The sequence below is a fragment of the Cuculus canorus genome, chromosome 10, assembly GCF_017976375.1.
Source record: "Cuculus canorus isolate bCucCan1 chromosome 10, bCucCan1.pri, whole genome shotgun sequence".
Lineage (NCBI taxonomy): Eukaryota > Metazoa > Chordata > Aves > Cuculiformes > Cuculidae > Cuculus > Cuculus canorus.
Window position 1 is genome coordinate 5,657,080 of NC_071410.1, and position 18,154 is coordinate 5,675,233.

Sequence of the window (18,154 nt, forward strand, 5' to 3'; positions counted from 1 at the left end):
TTTTTAGTCATTAGACGAGCACTAATATATAGGCAGCCAAGATGTATAATGTCTCAGTGCCCAGCAAAGCCCACCACAGATAAGGGACTCTCTGGAGCAAAACCAGCATGTTCACAGTAAACGTCACAGATGTTGAAGCAGTGACAGTGCCAGAGGGAGAAATGGGGTCAACAGTCCTGAGGCTTTCTTCTATCAGAATATTCATGGAGGCCACGTGAGAGACGCATTCATGGAAAAAGGCTACTGGCTTTTATTCCAGGTTCTTGCAGCACATTGTACCAACAGAGTTAAGTAGGCCCACTGAGGATATTTTCAGTTTAATCATATTTTGCCTGCTATTGTTTGATTTCTGCTCTATAGGAAGACAACTTGCATGTATTTCTGTGACTCTTTGTATGTGATGAATTGTTAATATTTGCTCACTGTATTTCAGCAAACACAACAGCTTTTACATCAGACTTAGGCAGAGTAAATAGAAGGGGGCAAAATCAGTTGAATGTTCCTTTTTTTGTTGTTGCTGCTGTTCTGTTTTTTTTTTTAAATGAAGTTTTTGTGGCCCAGGCATGAACCTGATTTCAAGTTGCTGCAGTTGTTGATAGAAAGTCAAAAGCAACTGCAGTGTGGAGTAGTTACTTTAGTACACTTCAACCATACAAGTTTACTGCAGAAATTCCTGATGCAGTTTTCCAAATTGCACTTGAAAATCAGACTAGTTGAACCACTTGGGGGAAATGGTAATAAAGCAAGAAATAATTTATCTAGACATCAAATGTGATGGCCAAATATAGTAACTATCAACTGCTTCGTAAGAACAAATAATAGTTCCCCTACTATTTTTTGACAAAACTAATCTGTAAAACTAAGTAATGATTTATTTTTTTTTCTTCCATTGAACATAATCTGTTGGGTTGATGTCACTTCCTTCAGCTTGATTACATTAATTAGGCAAAAAGCATATGAGAGTGCAAGAGGTTCCTTGTGTTTTTTCCATCAGTTTTATTTTTTTGTAATCTTGAGAGCGCAAACTAAGATTCACCTTCAGATCAATTCCTTCTTCTCTTTGTAATTGTTGTGGGTTTTGTTTGGTGTTTTTTTTCGTTTGTTTAAAATGCTGTAGCCAGATATTTAGTTCTTCTCATTGCAGAAAGGACAGAGTGACAGCAGGAGTGCTTAATTGATGTTACTTCAGGAATTGATAACTGAGTGATTTTAGGTGAACTGTGAAATGCCAGGTGGCATTGGAAGCAATCATGAGGTGGCAGAGCTGCTGTCTTAATTGACCAGAGGGCATGGCTGGCATCTGTGGATGCTCTTGCATTTGTCTCTGGCTATTGGGGGAAATGGTTTGCTGTTTGTCAAAGTTGAAGACCAAATGACAGTGTGGAGACTGTAAATGAACTTGGATACCAAATCACTTTAATCGAGGTTTATGCAGTTGATGAATTTCACGACATCCGTGTTCTACTGGAAAGAAGTTGTGGCTCTTGCTGCTTGAACCGTGGCATCTCCCACTGTTTCTTCTCTGGAATCCCCTGAATATTCTGTAATTTCATTGGTTGTGGGATTGGATAGAGGATACCTCCTTGGTCACTGGTCCGTTTAGCTTGCCCTGTTTTTCTCCGAGTTGCTGTTGTCAGGGTTCTGCTAATTCAGGATATGTTGGGACACATTTGCAATTTTTGATGATCAACAGGTTATTTGCATAGTTTGGCTATTTGTGTCCGTGGGTTTGTGAAACTTGACAGAGTTCATTCAGTTGTCTGGAACAAGCGGTTGGTCATATTTCATTTGCTTTATGGAAACCAGTGGTTGGAAGTTCCCTTGATGATGCTGACAACTATACTAACTAGGCCTAACTTGTGCCAACTGCTGCATTGTTTTATTTGAGCGTGGGAATTCTGCAGTTAGACAAGTGGAAAGACTCAGTGTTGGTGTATTGGTGAAGAAAGAGAACAAGTGCAAATTTGAGACTACTTGGACTGACATTGTTCCTCTCCCCCTTTCTTTGACTTTTGTTTCCATTCTTGGGTGTCTCTGCAAGTAACACAAGTAGAAAATGATCAGTAGCTTCCCAATATTGTCAATTTGGCCAGGCTTAAAGGCATGTGATTATATTGCAGTAGTATTTACTGAGTTTGTGCTAGAAACTATCTTCTAACCAGTGTTCCTAGTATCTTATTTCATTTTTCTGCAAAGTTGTATCACATGGGTTTTTTTTAGTGCACTTCTCAGTGTAATTAATAGTTCCAGCTGTTCAAGAGTACTCCTGTATGTATAGTTTACATCCCTTGATAGTGTATATATACATTTTTTCTTCTGTACTCCTGTATTAGCCATAGATCTTCTGTTAGATAAAAAGCATAATAAAACAATTAATTTATTTTGTATGTTTACTTTTGCTGCCAAATAGTAGTAAATGCAATCAGTAGATCACTTGCTGGATGGAAATAAGATGGAATTACACGTTAATTTCCTGTCACAGTATAAGGACATTTATTCACTGTGGCTAGAGACTTGATAGAAATTGGAGATTAAGGCTCAGGTTCACATAGGCTAAAGTTCAACTAAATCTGCTTTCTCCACACTGTAATTCCAAGTACTACATTTTTCTCCCTTTAATTTTCATGTGCATAACTGACAGTTTTTACTGTTAATTCTTTATTAAACTTATTTACTACTTATTTTTTAAAAAAAGAAAGGTTAATACGTGCTGGACCTTTCTCTTTGGAGTATAATGCTTCAATAGCTCCAGTAGCATTAAGGAAAATTGTATATGTTTCTAAAAAAATGGTCATGATGGTTTCTAATGCCATCCAGTAGCTGAATTAACGAACAGGTGTAGAATGGCATTTTTAAAGAGCTGTATGTGTGCTTGTTTTGCTACAGAATTACAAAAGTACTGGTGATAGATTTTTTTTTTTTTTTCCCTTTATTGCATCTGAAGTATTTCAGCAGGTTGGTGCATGTCTTTGCGATGATTGTCATTAGTCTTGTTTAATGCATTTTAATCTTAAATAACATTTTGTTTACTGTTGTCGTTTTTTTCTTTAAACCTTGCATAAGTTTCAAGCAGTGCCGTTTCTTTGGGATTAAATTAGTTCCCAGCTGAAGGTACTGCTAAATGTACACACTGGAGCCACACATGCATTGCATAATGTGAGGTGAACAGAAAACAATCCCTTGCAGCATGTTGCATCAGCTATTTTCCTCCAACACTGATAAACAAATATATTGTTACTAACAAAATGGAACTCTAATTGAAAATAAAAAAAAGATAGGTCATGTGATGTTGGTTTTTGAAGACCAGAAAATACAGATCTAAAGAAACATCTGCTTAGGCTAAAACTTAATTTTCTACTTTTCCACATCATATTCTCTCTCTTCGCTTTTCCTCCTGTTGTCTGCTAGAGGTAGATGGTCAAGGAAAGTGGAATTGATGAAAATATTTGGTATGTGTGAGATAATGACAATAGTAATAAGCTCCAAACGTGAAGAGTTGATGTGTTTCTTTCAGTGTCCTATTGCTTAATGAGTTCTTACAGTCAGAAAGGAAGGAAATTGTGACCCCCTTGCTACACGTTTTTTTTCCTAAAATATCACCACCTTAGTGTAAACCTGTGTATGACAGTCACTAGCTTGAGATACTGTCTGTAAGACAGTTTGTAAACAGGCCAATTTTGAGAGATGTAAGCTGGTGCCATTATCCAAGTACTTTAATTGAGTAATCATGGCACTGAACTCCAAGGTCTGTATGAGCAATGCAGATGCTTCAGCTTCCAGACTGTTTCTTCAGCCTGCTTTTTGAGCTACCCTATGTTGCCTGCTATTAAATACTTTTTTCATCTCTCGCTGGTTTTATGACATCAAACGAAAAAGTGCCTCTCATGTTCAGGCAGGTACTTCTGAAGGGAGTACCTGAAAAGGATTGGGATGCTGGTCAGTAACAGTATCCTGTGCATCAAGTAGCTTTTTATTTATTTCTTCTTTGTTTAAAGTTCTGTCACCGATGGTCTTGTCACAACTGAGTCACTGCTGACGAGTATGCAATGAGAAGGAGAGAGGGCCCCTGAGAGAAGCTTTTGGTAGCTTTCTGATGCTTAATGTACTCTCATGCACGGGTCAAACTGTGTTGTCTAGTAATTTAATCCATTTCTGTCTGTCAGTCTTACATTGGTAAGATTAGTGTTGGTGCTGGATTGCAATTTTGATGCAGTCACATAAGCATCTGGTTTGAATATTTGTGTTTTTCGGTAAATTGGCATAGAGCTAGCTTAATTTTCTAAGTGTCGTGCTTGAAAATAAGAACCTTTGGAAGAAACATCTCTGGTCTTCTCCAAATGGAAAAAAAATTAATCTAGACATTAAATATTTATAAAATAGGTGATTTGTAATTGTTGGTATTACAGACCTTCAGGCTCAAGTAGATAAGAGGGGCTTCATGTAAGACTTTGGAACATTTAGTCTTTCGTGTTCTACATGTGGTTACTGATTTCACAACCGCTAGAAGAGCGCCATGTGGAAGCAAGCTAGGAAGGATAATAATGAAAACGGGTTGTGGGCAGAGGAACCATTGTGAGTTGTGACTCAGCCCATCCTCTTTGTCTCTTCCTATCAAGTATTGTGTGCTTGAAAACTAGACCCCCAAAACCATTTTACCTCTTTTGATACTGTAGTAGCTGAGTAACTCAGTGTGTGTTTCCAGTTGGGCTTTACCTTTGAACTCTTGCTCGCAGAGATGTTCCCCTTCCAGTAGCTTATCAGGTGTTTGTGAATCACCATGGTAGGAAAAAACCTCTTTGTGTGGGGTAACATTTGGTAACAAAAACATCTGTGCTGCTTCTGTTTTCTTTCACAGCTTTATATTCTTGTTAGCTCTGCAGTTTTGCAAGCCCCGAGCCTGAAATGATCATCATGGACTTTGTGTGTGTGTGTTTTCTTAGCTGGTTACAGCATAGGTTTGTGTTTAGTGATTGCAACTAATGTGACTAATGTAAGTCTAGTACTCTGAGCTGGTTGTGAGGGCGTGTTGTTCAAAGACTCCTTGAATCCCTTCTCCCACCTGTCTTAACCAGATACAGATCTGGGTTCTTCCGAAGCTCCTATTGGTGTAACGGAACTCATAATGTTGATTGCCTTCTCATGGGACAGCTACTTGTTAGCTCCTGAGCCTGTTTGTTTTGTTGAGCATCTGGTTTTATTTCCTTGTTTAATTGTGAACAACTAGTGATAAGGGTGTGATTGTTTCATGGAGTGTCTCTGCAGGATTTCAAGGGTAGTTCCTTGTAGTGGAAGGGTTGTTGCTGGTGGGAATTTTGAGTGTTGTCTGTGTAGTATCAAGGTGATGTGGAGCTCATTCCTTTTACAAATAAGAGTCAGTCTGGTCATATTATGTAGTTAGGCTTGCAGAATAATGGTGAGGCAAGGGGAAAGGCAGGGCAGCATTGTTAAATAGTGGTTTTTGTTTAGCTTTTTCTGCTTTAAGCTTTCTAGAGGTAGCTGGAGATAAGACAGCTGTCTTGTATGAGCTTAGTTTATTCTGATATAAAAGTGCTCAAGGTACGCTATTCAAGTAATATAAACCCAGTAGAATTATTTTCATGCCAAATGTTCTCCTAATGGTATTGTGTATAAGAGAAAAATAACTGTTTTCTTTTTCTTGTTTTTATTTTATTTTTTTGAAGCTGTTAAAACTGAGGCTTTGCTGTTATTCTTCAACTAAAAATGAACATCTTTACTTAGGACATACTATACCTGTAGTGAAACCCATGCTGGTGAAATTAGTACAGCAAAAAAGCAGTGCTCAGAGAAGACAGACATAGTCTGCTTAAAACTTCCTCTTAATGTGACTTTCAAGTTTTGCATTTACTTTCGAATGACCTAAAATGTTCATTAAGTTTAATGTTAAGCACGTTTTTGTTCCTTCATTGCCAGATACGTTCTGTGATATTTAAAAGGAAATAAATGCTTCTTAATTGGTTTGTTTAATTAATACTTAAGAAAATTAATTATGGTAAATTATGCAAAAACCGGCATAGAATTTTAATATTTCATTAGCACATTACTTTGTATATAATTTTAAGAACTGCATATAAGGCTAGTGATAACTTGCTAAATAAAAATAAATCAGTTTAAAATATATGGTGTTTTCTTACCTTAGTTCTTTACCATTGACAGCATAAATAATGAGCAAAACCCAGCCTTTCTGTGGTATAATAAATCTCAAATGATTTATCTTACTGGTTTTGGCTGAAGATGTTCAAATAGTATTTAAGGTATTAATTTTTCAACAGAGGGCAGTCACGCTCTTTGAGGTAATACCAAATCACTGTGTTTCTAAAAGTGTTAGGAATAAACTGGAGCTGAAGATAACACATTTTGTGGGTTAAGATGTATGTAATTTGATAATGCTTGGCAAGTTTGGTCATTTTCATATTAATATTTTCATTTCATGTCCTCCAAATTTTGTACCTTAGCTTTGTTTCTTCAGATGCTTTACAGTACGTTGAGGCAGTACATTCGTTTTGCCTCGGGCTGATTCTAGTTAGATGCATTACTGTGGTTTTCTAGCTGAGTTGCTGTTAGTGTGTTAAGATTGAACAGTTGTAATAATGATTTGGAATTTAATAAATACCTTCTTCTTTCCAGCTAAAAAGACAGTAGAAGAATCAGAGGAAAAGAAAACGGTTCAGTCAAAGAAAAAGATTAGAGAATTAAGAATTTTGGATGGAAAAACAGCACAAAATTTGTGTAAGTGATGTCAAATGCAGTAGGTGAATATCTAAACTGCTTGTGCACACAACTATTTTTTTTGTTTACATGAGCAATATTCCTTTTATGAAAGCTGCCTAATGTGAACATGACCCTTAAATTGAGAAGTGAGTCTGTACATGCGGTCTGAAATCACTATACAACCTGGGAAGACATAGTGTTGGTGGGTTTCATGAGGATTGAGAGGCTATTCCAAATGATTCTTTCCGGTTAAAGCAGTAGAGCTTGGTTGGGGTTAGACTTTTAAAGAGAAAAATATGGTGATCAAGTCAGGTGCAAAGACTACTGCTATACATTCTGGGGAGAAGAGTTCACCTTTTTTTTTTTTTTTTAACTAATTTGCTTCCTTTTTAATTATGGAGGAAAATTCATCACTGAGAGCTGTAGATGCTTCTATTTGAATTAGAAATACCACAGAACATTGCTAGTCCAGCTTTGCCATGGCAAGTGAAGTGTGTAAAACCAAATGTGTGCATTGTTTATTACCACATCCATGGGCACGTTTTCTTAAGCAGAAAACAAACTGTGGCAGAAGCAAGAGATGACTTTTTTGAAAACATGGATGCAGGAAAATGGGCCATGTTTATAGTGCTGAATGCATAGCCCTTTATTAACAAGGTGTGCTGATTGGTCTGTATTAGGAATACTGGGTAGTTTATTGAATGGGACTCTGTGGAGAAGTTAAAAAAAATTTGGAGACCGCATCGCTTTGAGAACTCCATCTTAGAAAGGTGTGCAATATACATCGTCTCTCGTGTAAGTTTAGTTACCCTGAAATGTGGTTGATTAAGGGCATTTTTTCTGTCTTTGCCCAGCTTTTTATTACCCTTTCAACATGCAGTTTTTCCTAGCATGTTGTGTGGTTATCATTCAGCTAATGGGAAATGCAGTACAGCTCTTCATACATGGCTCTGAAAGCACCAAATAATAGTCTTCTAGTGGCCGAGTAAGTGTAAGTATTAACACAGGTGGTGCTATTCGTAAGAACAGGACTTTATAGCTAGAGATGTATAACACTGCTGGGGAGCAACTGAGGCTGATTAAACAGTTAAGTGTTATAATAATTTCATTTCCTAGGAATGTAATCCGTTACAAGTCAAACTGCAGTTGTGTGCCTCATGTAGCGTTCGTTTTGTATAGACACTTTCTTAATTGTGAATCATTTTAATTTGGATCGGGATGATTTTTCAGTTACTTGCTAGAAATGAAATTTGCCTTCTTGTATCAATCTTTTTGAATTTTTTTGATTCTAATTATTCGTTACTCACTTTCAGCGATTTTTTTGGGTTCTTTCCGTTTGCCTTATGAAGAAATAAAAAATATAATTTTAGAGGTTGATGAAGAGAAGCTGAGTGAATCCTTGATTCAGGTAAGTGAAAATATCTCTGATTTTGTTCATAGCTTGTTTCCATGTAAAAATGTTGTAAAGGTATAAGACTTGAAGATTAAGAATGGTGTAGTTTTTCCTGGATATCAGCTACAAGTGTACCAGCTGTGTTTACTGTTTTGTTTATTTCACTTCTAATTTTGCATATGGTCACATGTAGGAGTAAAACTGTCTTTAAAAGCCACTGTTAACAAAAGTAGTTTTAAATGTCTCACTTTGTGAAGTTTCCCCTTCAAAAGGAAAAATCTGACAATTCTAGTTTTTCAGTTTCAAAGACAAGCTTTTAGCAGGCTTGGACTGGTGAATAATGAAGTTTCATCAGGCGTTTGGTGGTAACAGCACTGCTTGTCACTAGTTACAGAATGAAACTACCTGAACCCCAAATGAATCCTTATATCAGATCTGCTCTCAAGCTGGTTTGGTCTTATTTTGAGTCCAAAGTCTCTGAGCTGTGGAGAAGACAGTATGGAATACAGCGGCTTTGCATCTGTCTCCTATTTGCTCACAGTATGAGGAGAGGAAGTGTGTACACTGCCCTTCATGATCTCTGGAGAGTGACAGAGTGCAACAGAGAAACATGTAAACCTAAAATGGTATATATACAGGTGTAGTGCGCCAGTGAAACTGGTGTTGAATTGGTTTATTTTAACATCATACACAGATTCTAGTTAACACACTGGGCCTCAGTTTATCCCTTTGTCCTTCTCTATCTGCTGCTTGTGCTTCTTTCCCGTTCCCCCCAAGGCTTTCGAAATTTTCTTCTTCCTTTCCTGTCCCTGAAACATGGTTATTCGAGGATCACTGGGCTAAACTGAGTTGCGTGGTCTTTTCACTGTTCGCTATGTAATTCACAACTTCTTCAAATTTTAGCATGAATATATTTTAATAAAATTACTGTGTTGCAACATGTACGTTGTAAATGCAATTAACAAAGCAAATTTGCTTGTCCTTTGTCTGAAACTTCTCTTGTGTCACCAAGGCCCTCCTGCATTCTGCACTTTTGCTTTCTTGAGGCTGTAGAGGAAGGGCTGCTGTTTTCACACCGACATCAAACTATTGGACTTAACTACAGCGCTATGTACTGTTATGTTTTCTTACAATGTTATATTCTGAGACTTACCAAAACCAAGTTTTTTTTGAAATACGTAATTGGAATCCAAAATTCTCATTTATTTGGGAAAATCTTGATTTGGTTTTGTGGTTTAGTTGTGTGGGTTTGTATGTGGTTTTTTTTGTTTGCTTGTTGGTTTTGGTTAGGTTGGGTTTCTTTTTCTGTTTTCCACCCCCCAACTACGGTTATAATGAGAAACAGTGACGGCCTTACAGCTGCACAAGAATGCTCAACAGAAGCTAAAACAGTCGTGTGTTATAGACACCACTTCGGTCACAAGTCAAAACAGCACCATATGGGCTGCATGAAGAAAATTAAGTTCATCTTAGCCAGATCCAGTGCACCATAACAAAGGCAAATGTGATTGCAAGGTCTATCACGTGAATATTTCCAGTAGAGAGGAGAATTATTATGCTTTTGAATAATAGAATTCTAAGACCTTATCTAAAATACTCAGTACATTTAACAAAAAAAGAATTTAAAATGGAGAAGGTGAACTTAAAAACTACTTAGGGTGATGCAAGGATGAAGAAGCAGTCTCCAGAAGGAAGCTAGAAAAGATTGTCTTGATTAGATTAGCAATATAAATAGCTGAAAGGGGTTACGACTACATTATAACTGTATGTGGAGAAGTGATGTGCATGAGCACTGGGGAGAAGATGATGTATAAGTAAAAAGGCAGTGTTAACAGCAGAATAAATGTGTACGAATTCGTCATGAGTGCAGTTACCTACAGTCTCAACTGCCTGTAATCTTCAAAAACCTGAGGCTTTGGAGACTGGTTCATTTCTCAATGGAATGGAGTGGCTTCTAATAGCAGGGAGATAGAGGTGATAACCTGGAAGAGACTCTGTCTCTGTTTCTAAAGACCATCTTACAAATGTGTTGGGGTAAGTGGGCTATATCATCTGTTTCATGTTCAGTCTACTCTGGTTCATTTTTCTTCTAATCTTCTGACTGAGTTATTAACTAATTTACCAGTTTAACAGTTTTTAATACTACTGATTGGAAGCTAAATCGGTGTAGTGTAACTGAGCAGATAAAATGCTTTTACAGTTATGCTTCTCAAGTCTTCATTTCTTGCTACTTTTCAAACTTATGTTGGAACATTTACTGAAATTAATTGGGTTAATAAGTTTGAGTACATGGTAGTCTATATGAAGTTTTAACTCTTTCTTGAGGAAAACACTGTGGGGGGAAAAATATCTCAGTTCCCGATGTGTCTAGAAAGAGTGAGTTTTTGTAAACATGCAGTTGTGTAACATGATGTTTAGCAGAGTTTAGAGCACTGTGACAGAGAGTAGTCATTGATAGTTTCAGCATCTTAAGGAGAGCCATTGCTGCTTTTTTTTTTACCCTGTTTCCATTTAAAACCACATCATTATAAATACATTATGGAATTCTGTTTTCTAAAGCCCTGACATGAATTTAAATATGGGCTCAATGCTTTAGCTTCACTTTCAGTTATTCAGTGCTGTTCATGAAAGCAAACATATCTAATTATCATCTATAGAGAGAGCTGTAATGCTAGTAGAGTGAAAATCTCCTTCTTAGAAGCTGAGAGTAAATGAGTTAATGTGTTAGCTCTAGACCATAAAGGGATGTGGAAGGGGAAGAAGGAATGGTCAAGCATGCTAACAGATTGTGGTTACAGGGCTAGAAGAAAAATGGTGGTTTTAGTAGTAGGTACTTGTATTTCTGCATTGATGGAAAAAATAATCTTTTACAGTAAGTTGATTCACGTGTAATGAAATACACATTTCTGACAAATACAGTGAAATTATTGATGGTAGGATTTGGTAAATAGGGTACCTAATGAAAACAGATTAAAAAAATTCTAGTACTTAGTTTGTGTTTAACTGCTTAATATTGATAAGGATAAATCAAATGAGCAATAATGTTTTGCAGATGCTTTAGTTTTTTGAAGTAGGTATCTGTCAGATGTGGTTTTGGGTTAATGGGAAAGGAAACACGTTTAGGTTTAAATACGAGTCCATGGTTTGACTGTATGGCATCCAGGTGAGCCTGATGCTTGTCTCTGTCAAGTATATTGAACTCCTTTTGCTGAGACGCTTGGCAAGGGATGCTTTGTGTGAGTCTGCTTGTCATGTTTATTTCCCCTTATTAATATGGGTGAATGTGTGATTCTTTCAGCTTAAGAGAATTAAGTTAGCTATCACTTGCCAGTTTGACAAATTAGACTGATGCCTTTCTGAAAATTGTACCTTAATGCCTACTTCATCAAACCTGGCAGAGTGATCAGTACTCAAATTCTCCTAATGAATAAGAACATTGCAAGAGTGATGGCAGGATTGCTATGTTCCAAAAATAAGACATATAGCTCTAATAGTACAGGTTTTCTCCAATTATGAGTTTTCTGTCTGGGGAAAAATATGCTTCTATAGCACTGTTTGCTTTACTTTTTTTTAAAGGCATGTAAGTTGGTTTTTTTTTTTCCTTCGTATCACTGTCTTCATGTGGCAGAGACCTAAACAGTCACTATCGGTTCTCCGATAGTGTCGAGGTGCTTGTCTCTTCTCTTTTATTCATATCTTATGGGAAGACATGACAAGACACTTTTCTGGTGGGAGGGGAGGAGAACTGATGTGCTAATCACCTAACCAGAACTTCAAGTTCAGGAAGCATGTTCTGAAATGTTCTACTTCTGTAGCTAGTGCAGCAGAAAGCATTAAAAGATCTAATTTTTGTAGGTGTAGCATAATTGCCTTATCTCTGTAATTAGTGTTAGAATTAAAATGCTACAGAGTTGCATATTCCAGGACACTTTATTGAAAGTGAAACTCTAAAGCCCACTGCTTCTCGTTGAGGAACATGGACCTAACCCTTTTTTTCTGCAATACTTCAGGACCCAAAGTGTTTGTGTAGAAGAAAAAACAATTTCTGTGTCAAGACGTGTTTTTAACTTGTTTGTTTGGGACGAGAGTCATTGCACTGTGGAGCTGGGCAAAGCTCAGGTTGATTTTTTCAAAAGCTGTTGATAACAAAAATGCACCATTTCTTGGCTTCTGTGTGCTTGTTAAGTATCTATAAATGATCCAGTGTACAGAAACAGGTTGCCTGCTATTGCTGTGTATTTAGGCGGTTATACCACAAACTCTCCCCTGCTCCGAAATCTTCCTACGGGCCACCCTGGGAAAGCAGCTTGGGCTCCGTGTTTGCTCAGTACTTGCAAGTGTTTCTACCTCTTTTCTGTAGGTAAATACCTGCAACTCTGGCAACTCAACAGCTTTAGAAATTCCACACAATCCCCCTTGCCTCTAAGCGACTCCAGGCTTTTGAATCCATATCCAGTATCCAAAATACAACATCATATTTGCTGCTTGATTTTCCTGTCTTGAGGTTTTATTATGAACAAAGGCGTTTAGTGATGATTAGAAATGAAGTAAAGGACACTCTCTTTGTGTGAACAGCCACAATGTAATCATATCGGTTAATAATATTTTAAGTCACTAGGGTTTTTTCATATTTAGATTTATCAACTTTTTGGAACAAAAAAGGCCTATTGACTGTTGCTAGTTTGCTTCAATGTAAATGCATACTTTTCCCCCTTGAAGAATACATTATTGTTTTGTTTTCAACCAAGATATATATAAAAAATTAAATACAACCTAAACTTTTACTGAGTATCTCTTAAAACAAAGTATTCTTTAGCCTTAATATTTTATGTGTTTAGCATAGCTGTACTTTCAGATGTCAAGATCATGTACTAAACCATACGCTTTTCTTTGGGACATGGATAATATTTAAAGCAAGTTTTCCTTTTTGCTGAGTTCCAGTGTATTTGCCGTTCAGATAATCTGTACAATTTTATGATGTTGCTGGAGTTTTTTTCTGTGAAGTATTTTTAAGTGATGTTTGTGCAGAGCTATTTTGAATGTATAAAATTTGTATTGGTAGTTATGTCTTATTTTATGAAGACCAGTTATTTCTTGATTAATAGTTAATGAGCAAGATACAATTGTCAAGGGAAAAAAGATTGTAGAGTATAATTTCTCAGGTTCTGACAACATCAAAGAATTTTGTGTGACTTTTTAATACTGAGAAGGCATTCTTCAAATTAGAGCCTCTTAACAGAGGACCTGATGTTTGTATTAAATAATTACTAGTTTGATTTCTTGTTTATATAGTGTTAAATCTGTGTATATGAAATAAGCTTCCTATAATTTCCTCCTGCATTTCTACATTGTGATATTTTAAGCGTGTTATTTTAAGATCTTAGCTAGTTTAATATAACAAATTTAATATAATGCCTTGTTTGTTTTAGAATCTAGTGAAGAATCTTCCTGAGCAGAAAGAACTCAATGCCTTAGCCGAATTAAAGGATGAATATAATGATCTTGCTGAGCCAGAACAATTTGGAGTTGTGGTATGTATCAGTGCAATAATTAACTGGAGGGTTCTATTTTGTCAAATAGATTTTTGAAAGAAAAACTTTAGGTTTAAATTCTTTCAGTTGGTATTTTTGCAACTCCTGCAGCACGGAAAATTACCATCTATTTATTGGTGAGTAGTAATCTAAAAATCTCTGTAAATACATACTAGGTGTATGGTGCAAAAGGTTGAGAAGGAATTTAGTGGAATGTTAATGAGAAAACATAAAAAAAATGGTTTTCCTTACAAATGGACTAAGTTTCTGTAATTTTGCTTGCTTATTCAACTAATTTTACTGCTACTAAAATGCTGGTTTTGGTTGTGATTTTGACTTGGATGGTAAGTTCATTACAGTGGATAAAACACACCTGAACTTAAGCTCTCTACATGACTGGAGACCTTTTTCATTGTGTTTTTCATTAATTTGAGCGTTTTGCATTAACAATAACCTTAATCTTGATGTTAAGAAGAATTTGTTTTGGAATAGAAGATGACAGACTGTTAAGTGCTATTTAGAATGTTTACCTATATATATATATAAAAATTTAGGTATGTTAGTTAAGAGATGTTAATTGGTTAATCACTGTGCCCATCATATTTAATACAATTCAGAGAAAGTTTTTTACAATTTGTATTGAAAACACTTTGTAAATGGTCAACTTATAAGAAGAGACTGACTAACTTAATATTCTGCTGATCTATAAATGAAAATTAGAATCACATTTTCATTTAGATGAAATGTTAAAGTCAATTAGATATCCAAATTAATTACTGGAACTGTTTTTCAAGTTATATCCTGGGATCAAAAAAAGCAGCACGACATCATATAAAGAAAAGTTTGCACTAATGTTGAAGTAGAATAAGATGAACTGAATCAGCCGTATAACATTAAATAGTCTAGGTAGAATGATCTCTGGTTTTTGAAGTAAAACTTAAGTTGAAGTGTTAATTTCTTGTTATGACCTGGCAATAACCACAGCTTCAGTAAGGGCACTGGCTTTCAGTTTTAGTTCTATTAAGCATTTTAGGTATTATAAAAGCATGAGTCCCATCTGTGCCATAAAGTGTGGGTGCCAACCATTCTCTGTCACCTCAGAGGATGGGCTGGAAAAAACCCAAACTGTTAGTGGTATTCAAACTTAGACTAAAGTTCAGTCACTTCTCTTTACCACCAACTGTAAGTTTTGAAGTCCAGTTAGGAAGAATATTACCACTTCTAGAAAGATCATCCTGCAATTGTGTGGTTTTGAGTTTCAGTTCACTTTTAAACCACCAAAATAAGTCACTGGAACAGACCAAAGAATTCAATTTCTGGTGTGTGTTCTGGAAAAGCATGAGATGGGATGTTGCTGCTTCCTAGGAATGTGAACTTCAGCTGTTAAGAACTGGATTGTCAGGATTTCATTGTTAATGGGAAGGGAGAGCCTTAATTGAGTAGTTGCAGATTCTGTGACCCTGTTAGCTGTAATCCTTGCTGAGGGTAGCTGCGCGGGCAAGAATTGTACAAGTGTGTTGCAGCTGCATTGTTTTAGAGTCATTCCGTCATTTTAAATGAATTTATTTGCCTCTTGTTTTGCCTCACCTTAATTTCTAGAGCTGTTGTAGAGTTAAACTTTCTAGAACATGGATAGGAAAATGAAAAAAAAAAAAAGGCAACTGTTTAATATTTTATGTGTAAGAAGGCTGAGTAAGTTGACTAATTTCTACTATAGGAATGTCAGCTTTTTTCCCTACAAAGTGAGGCCAATTTAATTGTGCTTTTTGCCTCTTCCTTCAATAACCTTTGATCCTGGTTTTAATATAGGACTTGAGAATTGAATGATGATAAGGAAGAATAAAAAACTGAATAAAAAGCTTCATTAGGTAGAGAATTTAGACAAGGACCTTTACGAAAGCCCAGAAGGGGAAATAATGACCTTCAGTCCAGTGTTTACAGTTAGCTGGAAAAGAAATACCCATTTTCTTGCTTTTTAATTGTTGGTGTGGAAGCCAATGCTTGCTGCTACATGTACCTGTTTGAATTTGTTATTTTGTTTATGCCTTTGACAGTACTGTTGTAGAACTATAAACAATTTGACCTTTTTCAAAGTGAGTATGATCTTTGCACCTTATCTGTTTTCAGAAGATTACTCTAAGGTCATTATGTTTATCAGCCATTGAACATGTGTACTTAGAAACCTGCACATGAAAGAGAAAACAAAGCAGTATGAGGAAGGAGGAAATAAAATAGCATTTGTGGTCATCTTCTGTTGGCTCATCAAGAGCATAATGTATATAAAAATGTTTTGGATTCTAAGGGAACGACCCACTCGAAACAGCTGAAGGTGTGACCAAATATTTGCTGGGTTATACCTCCAGGCTCATCTTAAGTTCCTGTTAATTGATGGAACTGGCTTTGCTGGGAGGAAGCATTATGTCAGTCTGTGTTTATTGCCAGGGAGTTTGTAAATCACAAGTTTAGTGTTTGGGTAATGCAAAGCACTCCTATTTTAAATACGTCACCAATTTTTTTCCGACAAAGTGAATGATTTGGGGAAAAATACCTATAGGCAGCTACAGTTGCCTGGAAATACAAGACAGTGAAAATAGACAGAAACTGTAGTCTTGCTGGCAGCAAAATATTGTTTTTTAATAGAAGCTATTTTGCCTAAATAAACTTTTGGTTCTTTTATGTTCTGATCTAATGTTTCCTATTTCATAGATGAGTTCAGTGAAAATGTTGCGGTCACGTCTCAATGGGATCCTTTTCAGGCTGATGTTTGAAGAGCATGTAAACAATATCAAACCTGACATTATGGCAGTTACACTTGCTTGTGAAGAGCTGAAGAAGAGTGAAAGCTTCAGTAAGCTTTTAGAGTTAGTGCTGTTCCTTGGAAACTATATGAACTCTGGCTCCAGAAACGCACAGTCTCTTGGTTTTAATATCAGCTTTCTTTGCAAGGTAAGATAAAACTATGAAACTTGCAAGTGTGGATTCATGTAACTCACAACATATGAGGAAGTACCCTAAAGAGCAAAGAACATTCAGTCAATTTGTTTATTGACTGCACCTCCATTTTTTATTAGTGTGTAAGCAAATACAGAGTGAACATTTCTAGGATGATCTCCTGCTATTGCTGTCTTTCTTAGTGCAGTGGTGATTGAAGGCAGCTGTTTAACTCGAAGTCTGTTCTGAGTCTTTCTGGAGTATATGAGTATATAAGTAAAACAGCTTTCTTTCATCTAAATTCGTTTGACTATCATCTTGTCATTAAAATATACATAAAACTCTCAGTATATTAAATGGCTCTGGCTACTCACCTTTTTTCCCATCTTTTACCCAGCTATCTCTCCAGCACTGTCACTGAAATAGGTATTTGGGATTAAAGGTGGACATGGGAATCATAGGTTTAACTTGAGTTGTAGTGGCAAAATATGGGATGCAATGACAACTTCAGAACCTGTAGCAGTCAGAATTTAATGTGCAGTACTTGTTTATTTATATAGTATAAAGCCTGAGGCATTGATCTAAACTTCATCATCACAGTTAGTGAAGTACTTTGAGAAGTATCTTTGGAATAAATGAGTGCAACATTTGTAAAAAGATTTTTTTAGAAGTTAGGATAAATCTTGCAGAAGAACTCTTAATTTATTTGTTTCAAGTACTTTCTTTGGGCACCACATGGACATCAGGGGTGTACCTCATGGACATTGAACCTTGGGGGGGGATAATATCACAAATACACAGCAAGTCTAATCTGCAGTATTTCAGTAGAGAGAGGCTCTGCGTGCTGTAGTTGAATACAAAGATTTTGTTAACTTCTGGTACAATAAAAAACATCACCTGAGAAGTAACTTCTGTTTTTTAATAGCTTTTTTAAAGAGAGGTGAAGTAGAAGGATTTTGTCGTAAATCTAGTGCTACATTTTCTTTTTGGTAGTAGTGGAATCTAGAGGGTAATGAATGGCTTTAGGAAAAAACTGCTTGTTACTGAAGAGGAGGGGCAGTGATGACCGTGCATGAATGGTACTGCAGTGTAGCATGGATTTGAGATGTTCTTGCACTCCAGGTGACAGAATTATGAATTGCTGTCAATGCAAATCCCACGGATGTTGACACAGCTAATGTAGATTGACTAATCCTTCAAATTGTCCTCTACTGAACTGAATAATTGCTGAAGCATAGCTATCTCTGTTTACAGCTAAATTCCATTTAAAATAACAGACAAAAATCTATGACAATTTAATTCAGCCTTGCCCTCAGAAATGAAATCTATTGTGTGGTTTTTTTGAGCTGGTTGTTTGGGTGAGATGTTCTCTCCCACTCCAGTGAGATCATAGAAAATACTTAAATGTTCTCCCTAATAAAATGTTGACAGCGCTGTGTGCTTTTACATTTAGGTACTGGGTATATTCTGTTATAAGGTGATGTCTAAAAGTAAAGCCTGATTTTTTTTTTGACTCTTTTTGGTGGCTCTCACTTTAAGATACTTGATGAGACAAAGTAAGATCTAAGTT

At 36.3% G+C, this 18,154-nt stretch overlaps 1 protein-coding gene across 3 annotated transcripts in view; it reads left to right on the top strand.

The window, feature by feature from the left end:
- DIAPH2 (diaphanous related formin 2) overlaps nucleotides 1–18,154 on the top strand; it is a 203,845-nt gene that overhangs the window by 61,591 nt on the left and 124,100 nt on the right. For all 3 annotated transcript variants that reach the window (XM_054075440.1, XM_054075441.1, XM_054075439.1), the window contains 4 exons: nucleotides 6,646–6,747; nucleotides 8,043–8,137; nucleotides 13,552–13,653; nucleotides 16,360–16,599. In XM_054075440.1, the coding sequence (XP_053931415.1) occupies nucleotides 6,646–6,747; nucleotides 8,043–8,137; nucleotides 13,552–13,653; nucleotides 16,360–16,599 (539 nt within the window). The remainder of the gene's footprint in view (nucleotides 1–6,645; nucleotides 6,748–8,042; nucleotides 8,138–13,551; nucleotides 13,654–16,359; nucleotides 16,600–18,154) is intronic.